Source organism: Syngnathus acus, chromosome 5 (assembly GCF_901709675.1).
Source record: "Syngnathus acus chromosome 5, fSynAcu1.2, whole genome shotgun sequence".
In the NCBI taxonomy this organism is placed as follows: Eukaryota; Metazoa; Chordata; class Actinopteri; order Syngnathiformes; family Syngnathidae; genus Syngnathus; species Syngnathus acus.
This window is the reverse complement of record NC_051091.1, coordinates 4,320,623-4,331,430: the sequence shown is the minus strand read 5'-3', so window position 1 is coordinate 4,331,430 and position 10,808 is coordinate 4,320,623. Positions and strand designations below refer to the sequence as shown.

The window sequence follows — 10,808 nt, the reverse complement described above, 5'->3', positions numbered from 1 at the left end:
TCCTCTCTCTCTCTCTCTCTCTCTCTCTCTCTCTCTCCTCTCTCTCTCTCTCTCTCTCTCTCCTCTCTCTCTCTCTCTCTCTCTCGTCTCTATCTCTCTCTCTCTCTCTCTCTCTCTCTCTCTCTCTCTCTCTCTCTCTCTCTCTCTCTCTCTCTCTCTCTCTCTCTCTCTCTCTCTCTCTCTCTCTCTCTCTCTCTCTCTCTCTCTCTCTCTCTCTCTCTCTCTCTCTCCGCCTCTCTGTCTGTGTGTTGGCTCGCTTCCCGGCCCATCTGTGGCCTGGCCTGCGGATTACTGTTTGTTAATGTTTCAATCAGCTGTGTGTTGAGGAATGTGGAGCTATTTAACCTGAACTTCCCCAGGTGTGCCGCGGCGCCGCTCAGTCTGGCCCGGCCGCCCCCCCCCTCGCCTCCTCCCTCCTCTCCCCCGCCCCTGCCCTTGGCACAAAGCTATCGCACAAACACAATCACACGGCGCCCGGGCGGCCACGCCGGGCCCGCAGCTGTGCGCATCGCACCGCAGGGAAAATGGGAAAAACATTGCACCGGGGAGACAGAATAAATCTTACAAGCGATCTTCGAGCCAGAGCCTGTTTTTAACCCGTGCGCCGGCACATGCTGATTTACAGCAGAACACATTGAAACAGCAACTTGAAGTGACGCCTGACTCAGGGAAACTACTTTTAGAGCTGACTGACGCTTTGTCATTGGACTTCAGGCCTCGTGAACTCCAGTAAAATGTCACAAAACAGGGCGTCCAAGAATCCTGCTATTTTGACATTCGAACATTTAGTTAGTAATTTTCACAGCAGATGGAAAATACGTTATAGAGCACACTTTCTTTTTGTTTCATCATCTCGTGGTGATCGCTGTGATTAACACAGAAAACTACACATGACCCCTGTGCAATCACAGTACCTGCCTGCAACCATCTTTTAGATGTTTTGGGTTTCTAAAGAAAAAAACACAGGGCCACTCAGTATGTTTGCCACTTGTTAAATTTGTAGTCTAGTAACATTTTTCATTCGATTTCTTTCAATTCAATGTAACTGAACGTAATTAGGACATCTCAGTTATGAAAAAAGTGGCAACAATACATAAAAAGTGAATTCGGACATGAACAAGTATAGTGACCCAGACAGTAACTTAAGGTAAATATCGCATTTAAGACAAATGTAGCAACAAATCTTATCCTGTAAAATGCACTGGGGCTTAAACAAAATATATAAATTTTATTTAGGGGAGTTTATAAGGCTATGTTTAATTTCTTTGCGCCTATTTTGAAGAAACGTCCTCAAAGGAGCTCTTAAACTACGTTGGGGTTATTGTGTTGGCCACTAGGCTCTTGGCTTTATGTTACCAAATGTAACACTCAGTGGCTTGACTTCACAGGTTCTCTTGAGTGTGACAGCAGACTTTACATCATGCATTCCAACTGAGATTTGGCTCCAATAAGACTCATCACAGCGCCGTAATAGCCAAGTGTTAGTTTTCACACATGGATAAGGAATCACAGTTTAAAGCCTCTTGTGTGTGTCGAAGCAATAACATGCGCAGACAGACGAGTTAAAAAATTATTGTCTTGTTTTAATTAAAAAAACACAAATAACATGTACATTGTAAAAAAACAATATGTTCACACATAATGTGGCATTGTAATATACAATACAGTTGTTGCTCAGGAATCTGAGAATTAACAAAAATACAAATTTGTGGAATGATTTTTTTGTTGTTCGATAGTTTGCACAAGATACAAGAATGCAACAGCAGAAGCTTTGGTAGAACATGTTCTTCTGGTTGCGCTGGACACTTCTGGTCTTGGTCCCAGTGGCCAGCCCAGTCTTCTGTGTAGCCCACCCAGCAGTTATTCTCTTTCTCTCGCTGGACCCTCTTGATGAATCGAGAGCCTTGGGTGACTTCTTGCTTTGACACTCTTCTCCAACGCGATAACGTCCACGCAACGCTTCTAGCTTTATTTTTCTCTGGGAGTGGGAACCGCACCCAGCTGCACTAACAGTTCAAGGTTTCTCGTGGATGGTGCGTGGGGACACCTTTGGAAAGCCTTGAGCTTCAGCTCAAGATGCTCCGTGAAACTCTTAGCGGCACATGATCCTGTCATCCGAACAGCCATTCTGCAAAAGGAAGACAGACTGTTAAGACACGAGCGACCACACGGAGAAGTTTCCACGCAAAACAAAAGATCTCAGAGAAACGTCTGGAAATCATAATCACCTCTACGGCGATGCTGGCGATCTCCGCGTTGAGCGCGGTGAGCGGCGTGCGCGCCTGCACGCCCCCGGGCTGGTGGTGGCTCCTCTCCGGCTCGTCCAGCTCCACTTGCAGATCCCAAATGTAGTCGATGACGTGCTGCAGGATCTCCACCTTGCTCGCCTTCTTGTTGGTGGGCAGGGTGGGCACGAGCTCCTTGAGCTTGCTGTAGCAGCTGTTCATGTCTTGCAGAAAGACGCTCATCTGCTCGTCCAGTAGCGGGATCTTGCACTTTGAGATGGCCAAACTCTGCTCGGATAAGCAGCGCACCATATCCTCGCTGCCTACTTTGCTCTTCAAGGCGCAAGTAGATCCAACGACCTCATGTCGGGGGAGAAGTTTTCAGCTCGTACTTTCCTCACACACCAAATAAAATAGTAGGCGTGAGGCGCAAAGTTCCCCTTCGGAGGATGCAGTAATACAATGTTGACAGTTCGCAACGTCCACATGGACAGGCATCCCGGTTATATAGCAAGCGCGCAGGGAGGGGCGCGGCCTCGCCAGAGCTCAGCCAATAGTGTGTCGGCTTTCGTATGAACGGGTTGGCCCGCGCTCACAATTTCGTCCAATCAGCGAGCACGCTTGGTTATCGGGGTTTCCAATCTGTTTGAGGATGGCGTTACAATGGAAACAAATGTGTGTCTTTTATGGCTAATATGTGGGAATCCAGCTGTCCGTTGCGAGGCTTGGGGACTCTGCAGGTGGAGATTGCCTGAGGGACAGTCACGGGGTGCTGCGGTGGGAGGATTGAATGAATGAATGAATGAATGAATGAATGAATGAATGCGCCGTGTTAATTAGGCTGCCACACATTTCGCCATTGTTGCTGGCGCTGCAGATGTGCACCGCTGTAGGCAGGCAGGCAGAGCCGCTCCAAGAAGCGAATTTTGATTATACTGGTCAAAAATCTCGTTTTTTGCTGGAGCACTTCAAGTTTCCATACTAATACAATCATAATATAATATGTAATAAAGTAAGATACTTAATAATATGAATTAATGGTTAGGTTTAGCAGATGAGTTGATTTTTTTTAAGCAGACCTATAAATTATGATGCACGGTATATCCAGAAAGATTTTCTAAGAAAGATTTAAAAACGCAAAAAATTGGAAATATCTCAAAACCTTGTAGTCATTTTAAATCTGGGTCAAAAGGTCATGTAGGGACATACACACATGTCTGATTAAAATATGCAATTGAGAAGTGCTATTAATGATTTCACTTTTTATTTTGAACATGCAATTAAGAAAATCAATACTGTAAATGTCTATTTTTTTTGGTTTCATCTCTGGTCATCCGGTGTTAGCCAATTGGCTCCTTCCAACATTTGTTTCAGTTTGCTAGTATTTAGTTCCCTGCTTTCTTTCAGTCTTTGCTGGATTGCTGTCACATTTAGTTTCTATCGTGGTATGTTGTTTGCTGGTCTTTTGTTGTTACTTTGAGTTGTTTTCAGGACTTTGTTAATGTTTTTCATTTCGAGTTTTCCACAGTACTACAATCCTTACCATGTTAAACGTGACAATTTAAGTTCATTCTAATAGAGAAACTGAGCTGTGCAATAAAAATACAGCTGTATTTAAAAAGGCGACAAGTTCCACCCCATTGGCAATGGCTTTCGCTGAAAGCTGTCTTTTCTGCTCGCTTGTTCTCTTCTTTCCCACCTTTTCCGCATCGACAAGACGAGCGTGTTCGTGGTGGTGCAAACTTTTCGCAGATTCCTTCACATGTTTCTGCAGTGTGTGCCGAGCCTCACATTCACATGGCTCCTCTCCCCCCTCCCTCTCCGATTGTCCAAACAGCCCGCGCAGCGCGCAGACTGGGCAGGCGCCAGCGCGGTGACGTCACCCATTCATGGAGCCCTTGAACGCCTGTCAGCCTGGCGCCGCTCGGGCGGTCTCCATGGAGACGTCAAACAAGAGCGCTCGCACCGCCTAGCTCCGCCATTCACCTGCAGCTCGAGAACAAACCAGCTCCGGAGCTTTGTCGTTCATTTATCACCTTGGAGCGGCCAGATGAGATTACCGCCCCACGCACCTGCGCGGGCGCCGCTGGCCGAGAGCGAGCTCGGGAGGAGGGGGAGGAGAAGAAGGAGGACCTGAATTTGCATTTTAACACACATCGCTTGCATTCTTTCACATGATCACTTTCGCGTAGGCGTTTGGTCTTTTGCCCATCAATGTACAGATTATGATGTCTTTTTGCATAATAGTCAAACGTTTTAAAAACTTTTCATATGAGCTATAAAACAATTTTGAGAACAAAATACCAAACTAAATCGAAATGTCCTTTTGATGAGCCCTGACCTAAACCTTTTTTAACGCCCGTGGAAGATTTTCAAACCAGCCGGAGAAGTGTGCCAAAATACCTGTTGACAGGTGCAGAAGTGTCATTGACGGGTAAAAAAAATCAAAGCTTATGTAACGAGATATTTCGTCATTTTTGTCCAGACCAGTTTCCTTAGTGTGAACAAATTCTGTTGTAACACAAAAAGGCAGAATTGTACACGCAATCAAGTTTCAGCTAACCTTTTTATTCTCATAGTCTATATACCGTCGACATTTGAATAGATTTTTCCTGATATTTGATTGTATGTTGGACTTGTGCAAACACATGCAACATATTGTTGTAAATCATTCTTGCTCGAGTCCAAAAGCTATTAAAAGAGCCACGGCTCATTGTTTTCTTTTAACCAATCTCCCTAGCCCAAGGCTTTTTCTTCCTTCTGTTGCAGTAACCTGTAAAAACTTCTCTCCAACTTTCTTTTTTCTCTCTTACACCCCCCTGCCCTCTGTCCCAGGTCGCAGCTGACGGGGCGGTGGGAGGGCCGGGTGGGCAGAACAATGGAAGCGCGATTCAGGGATTGTGGGAGAGAATCTAGGCTGGAGCCACAGTGTCTGGAGCACCCCTCCACACCCCTCATCCAGCTTTTGTTCAGCTGCAAAAGCTATCAGCACTTCCTACTGACACCAACAATAACGCCACACAGCTGGGCCCTTTTTAGCATGTTTAGAGCACATCAAGGCAAGAGGAGACAGAGGGAAGAGGCAGAGGAGGCCAAAGAAAAGTGAACCATATTAGCTCCTGATTTTAACTGACAGAATGGCAGTGCCCGCTCGCGGCACCCCAACCCGGCCCGCCTTCATTGCCCACACGGGATTCATTTCCCAGTGGAGCCGTTACATGATGGCTCTTTACCAGTATTTTATGTTTGCTGACAGGCTACCGTTTGCGACGGTCTGTCGCAACATCCTGCAGCCATCAAACGGCAGAAAGGCTCTTAAAGAACATTGTGTATTTTAGCCACTTTTTTGGGGGGGGGGTGTTGTTTGGTCGAAGACATTGTTCCATTTGGTCTAGGGGAAGCATACTCAATAATACGCCCTCTTTATCACGAGTGCGAGTAAAGCACATTACAGGAAGTATTCGGGAAAGGTTGATGCAGGAATTCCTTTAGAGGAAATGAGACATTCCAACAGACTTTTGCTGCTGCTGTTTTTATTACTGTTGGGACAATACGAAGCAGTCTTACTACTTCCTCAAACATGAAAGTGGCCCGAGTCACAATAATCGTGACAGGGAGGAAATCTTTTTGTTTCTTGGACAGAGGAGTGTCAGAAACGGTTATTTCAGCACACACTTGCTGCTCTTTCAGTTTATGAGACTAATAATAAAATAATAAAGCCAAAATAAAATAAGAAAAGCTTATTAGTTATCTATCTAGCTAGTTAGATGGCTAACAAGCTGCTAGCTAGCTATTGAGCTTGCCTCGCTCATTTGTGATTTATCATCTACATGCACACACACACACATAGGCTGTCCCTGCAGCTGTGCGATGAGTTTCCAGTTCCCAGTCAGGCTCTTCCTGTTTGCTAGATAATGATCACACCTGTGTGCAGGTGAGCAGGCGAGTCGAGAGACTCGTGTGAGACCAGGAAGGCGTGCATGTTTGCATGGCCTCAACTACAACATCTCAATGATGACGGACACGTCGCGACGTTCCACTCTGGGCAGGAAGTGAAATGTAAGATTTTGTGTTGTCGTTTGTCAGCTGCTGCACGTACACACCCCGCCTGGATTCCTGGAGATGCTGCGGCGCTGTGGTGTGGCTTGGCACCTCCCTCTGTAATGACTGAGGGCCCACGGTTGGGAGGTCACTTCCTGTGGGAGTCCTGCTTCAGAGATGTGTCATCGGCAGCGCAGACTGGCCGGAGCCGACTGTCAAAATGTTTTTGTTTTTCCCCTGACTGGCGAGTTGGGTGCCATTTTCCACTGTGCAGGTTGTACTATCTGCACTTTATCCTTGAAGGCCCGCAGGTGTCCTCCAGTCTATGTCCTTGGCCCGACGGCGACAGTTTGGTCTCTTGCCTACGTGTGTGTGTGTGTGTGAGTGTGTGTGTGTGTGAGACCCAAAACGTATCCCTCCTTACACCCCGGTGGCCATCTCCCACTGCCTGGTTCCCACACACACTATCAAAGCCCTTTAATGGCTTCTAATTAGCTCCCCATCTGCTGGTGACAGCGCACTGGTGGCATGCTAAAGCACCCATTGAGAGCACAGACATTGTACTCTGGAATACTTTCCACTCCAGTGGCAATTGCCTGGAGAGAGAGCTTTAGTCGGGGGTGTGAGTGGGGTGGGGGGGTCGGCTCGAGTTTGGTGAGTGGGGAGTGAGATGGAGGGGATGCTTGCTAGTGTTTTCTCCGGTCACGGCTTGGGGAAGGGCAGGGGAGGGGGAAACACAATGGGAGACAGTGTTACGGCTTGTTGCGAATCTAATAACGCCCGAGTCCCTCTTCCGTCGGCTGGTCATGCCCCCCTTCCCCCACCCCGGCCTGCTACCACTGCAACCACCAGCAACTTTTTCCCAACGCCACCTCAGCCCTCCCTCCACTTCTTCATTCTTCCTGCAAACCGTTTTGCTGGTGACATCCCACATAGTGGACGGGCGGGTGAGTTTACACTGACTTTGCATTGAGGTCAGCACAAGCCACGAGCTTCTCCTTTGTCCTGACCGGCCCAGTGGTTGTACAGCGAACAATAGATGCACCATTATAGAAACTGTAAGTGTAGCCTAATGAAGCCTCTTCATTAGCGGAAAGTTGAATGCTACCCACTTGTCGGATCCTGTGAGGCCATCTCTTGGCCAGGACTCCAACAGAGTCCAGGTCCACTGGTAGCAGAAGGGGGACCAGCTGTTCCCCAGCTGGTGCCAGAAGATGCCCATGGGGGGGGGGCGGACGAAACTGATTGCTGCCGGCCAGCTGCCCCCTCCACCTTTCCCCTCCTTAGCGGGCCGGTAAAGACCAAACAAATGACAGAGCTTTTCTTAAATCCAATTCAAGAATTTTTAAACTCATGATCGTATTGCACCATTAGGATTAGTCGCACAATATATCACTTCTATTATTTATATATACTGAGGAGGCCACAACGCCATCCAAACCTTTTCACGACATAAAAACCAAAGTGCCACTTAGTACCTAAAATCAGTCTGTGATGATCCCCAAAAAAGTTAGTGAAGGATTTCACGGGACCTAAAGTGGAAAGATCAAAGGTCAGTAGTAATTGCTCTGAAGCGCCTAAGGCCCTGCTAAGTTGACACAAATTTACGTGTATTGATTCGACTTTATTGATGGTTAAGCATTGGCGAGCGTTGCCTGAGATGGCAGAGAAAGCCAAAGCGGCAGTAAAAAATGACAAGCGAGAGGCATCCATTTATAGTCGGTCACCTGACCTCTCTCTTTATCTGGCGCTCAAACAAACGCTCGCATCCCCACAGCTGCACAGAGGCGTCCAGTCAGCACGGCCAGGGGACACAGGAGCCCGAGCCCAAAGACGGAGCTCGGACAGTGGCAGCTGGGGAGCTGACAAAGCCCCATTCAGAGGGCCCGGGCCTGGGGACAATGGCTGGGCCAGGCTGAGCCCTCTCCTCCACTCTTCCACCCAAGATAATACTTCAGATGGGCTTCCCGGTGGCAGGCAGGGCTAAAAGGAGAGCCCTCCTGTTTGTCACCGGGCATTGTGCAAGTCGCCTGAGAACCGAGCTCTTGGATGGGCTTGACAAATGAGAGCTGCCATTGACAGTGAACAGATTGGGCCTGACACTTTTGTTTTGATTGTGGGAGCGGCTATAATCAAGTTATTTGGGCCTCTGGAAGGTTTTTGTTTCGCTCTTGACATTTAAGTCGCACCTCCGCCGCACTCAGGTTTCCGCTCTTGTTTGTTGCTTGCCCTCGTCAAAAGTGCAACGACAAGGGCGAGTTAATTTCCTGGGGTGTGGGAATTCGCTTCTCCATTCACAGGCCCTCCAGTCAGGAATCCAGGTGCAACAGGTGGAGCTGCATGTATTCTTGTCATCGTCCAAAGTGCGACACCGCGCAGGTATTGTAACACTTTGCCGTCCCCTGAGCACCTCTCCTGAATAACATGCTGAAGTAGCACGGCAACCAGAGACCGTGTCAGGTGAGATGAGACGCCACCCCCCACCGGCGGATGCCGTTTCGAGTTTGCTCTTTGCTGGTGTTGCAGGTGTTAGCCCTCAGCGAGGCGGCAGTTCAGGTTAAACTGCAGGAACGCTGCCCCGCCTTCGCACTGGGAACCAAAAGTGGCTACAGAGTACACAACGCCCACACCTGCGCACCTGCTCGGATCACAAGAACCACACAGAAATGTCGCCCAGAGGTTGAGCCGCATTTTAGATTTATATGTTTTGGCAAGGTAGTCATCTTGAGAAAAATCTCTTAATAAATCATCCAGTCAAGAAGATTGAGAGATTTTGTTCACACATCATTTGTTTTTATGTACAGTAGTTACAATGCGTTGGGCCTGAGGCCATCTGCCATGTCTGTGCTGGCGTTATCCGACGCGGTCGGCCATTCTCACGATAGAGGAATGTGCCCCCTGTAAACATACGTCGACCCCCCGCAATTGGGGAGGCTTCCCTCTTTCTTTCAACACTCCCATCGCTTCATCCACTGCGTCCCCATCATCTTCTCCTCCACCCCAACTGCTCCCCCACCCCACCCACCCAAGAGCGCGTGGTCCCCTGGTTCCCACGTAAGAGACTCGTATCCAGGGGCCACTTCCAGGAATCTGCTTGTGTGAAGCTCCTAGAGCAGCAGAAGGTGCCCTACTTTCAAACTTCATTCTTCTCCCGGGAACTGTGTTAGTGAAGGGAAAACCGGTGATGTGTGTGTGTGTGTGCATCTAGGTTATATTTATGTGACCAACTGTGAGTGCATGTGAGGGGAGGGCTGCAGGGATTATAAAGAGGAAGTAAATGGGAAGTACACACTTGGTGACAAAACGTGAGGCATTCCTTTGCTGCCCCTCCCTGCTCCCTCCATCCCGCCGCACTGTGGCAGGGCCCTGGGAAAATCAAACAGGTGGTTTAGGCCTGGCAGGAAAGCTGGCTGGGCCCGGGGTGGGCAGGCCTACAGCCTGCCGGGGGCTATCAAAAGCTCTTAGGCCCAGCTTTAGGCCAGCACTCTGAATGGCCCCGGGCTTCATTATCATGTGAATTCTGGGAACAGCCCTGGGCCCCCAGTAACACCAGTGAGCTGCCCATATGGCGTTCGCTTGGCAACTAGGGAGACCCGGCAACCCCCCGCCCCCTCCTAGCTCCCTCCCACCCTCTTTGCAGTTGTATTCCTCCATTCCAGCACTCTTGATATCAAAGGAGGACAAGGAGGCAGAAAAACGGTCTCAGCCTTCAGTAGGGGTCAGGGGGGTGGTGTGCAGACCACACAGAGGACCACTGGACAGTCCTTGGGGACCCTGGATAACACATTTACCCTCCAGGGCACTGCGGCGAGCTTGACTGTGGACGGATTTAACTATTCAATCAGTATTAAAGACACATTCCAAAGCTCTCAATTCAGCATCACCGACCAAAGCTTGAATAGTTAAAGTGTTGGCACCCTCTTCACTGGGGAACTGCCAGTGCTTACCTCCCCAAATTCTGTTATGGTCTGTGGATGTCTAGGTGTGCCCTGTGATTGGCTGGCGACCAGTTCAGGGTGTACACCGCTGCTGTCCAAAGTCAGCTAGGATAGGCTCCAGCGTGGCCGCAAGGGGATCGGTGATGGATGGATGGACAGATGGATGGACGGACGGACGGGACGGACGGATGGATGGAGGATATTATTCATCGGTTAGACTTAGCTGTAGCAGGAACTGAGAGAGTCGACAGGTGTCTTTGTACATGTGCTCTATTCTGGTGTCGTTACTCCAATTTTAATTCTTGTTGAAAAAAGCCAATGGAAACTGTCACATCCTCCCTCCATTGCAGCTGCTAAGGTTATATCTATCTATGGATAGACTAGAAATTATAATATGATAACAAACTCCACAGACAACAATGATACATATATTTTTAAATCAATATAGAGCATTGAATATAAAAAAAGGGCCCGAATTTTTTATATAGCTCTCATATTGGATCTCAATAAGTTATGCAAGTGGTTATAAGTGGCCATGGACGTTATCATCACATTTGAGTCTTTATCTGTATTATGAAAGAGAGGAGAGAGAAAAAATAAAGCA

The 10,808-nt window shown here is 48.4% G+C and overlaps 1 protein-coding gene across 1 annotated transcript; it reads right to left on the bottom strand.

Annotated features, from left to right (window-relative positions):
* Positions 1-1,562: 1,562 nt before the first annotated feature.
* id1 (inhibitor of DNA binding 1, HLH protein) lies at positions 1,563-2,722 on the bottom strand. Its single transcript, XM_037251816.1, has 2 exons — positions 2,229-2,722; positions 1,563-2,128 (listed from the first exon to the last, which is right to left on the bottom strand). The coding sequence occupies exons 1-2, from the start codon at positions 2,535-2,537 to the stop codon at positions 2,093-2,095; spliced, it is 345 nt and encodes a 114-aa protein (XP_037107711.1). The 5' UTR covers positions 2,538-2,722; the 3' UTR covers positions 1,563-2,092.
* Positions 2,723-10,808: the final 8,086 nt, after the last annotated feature.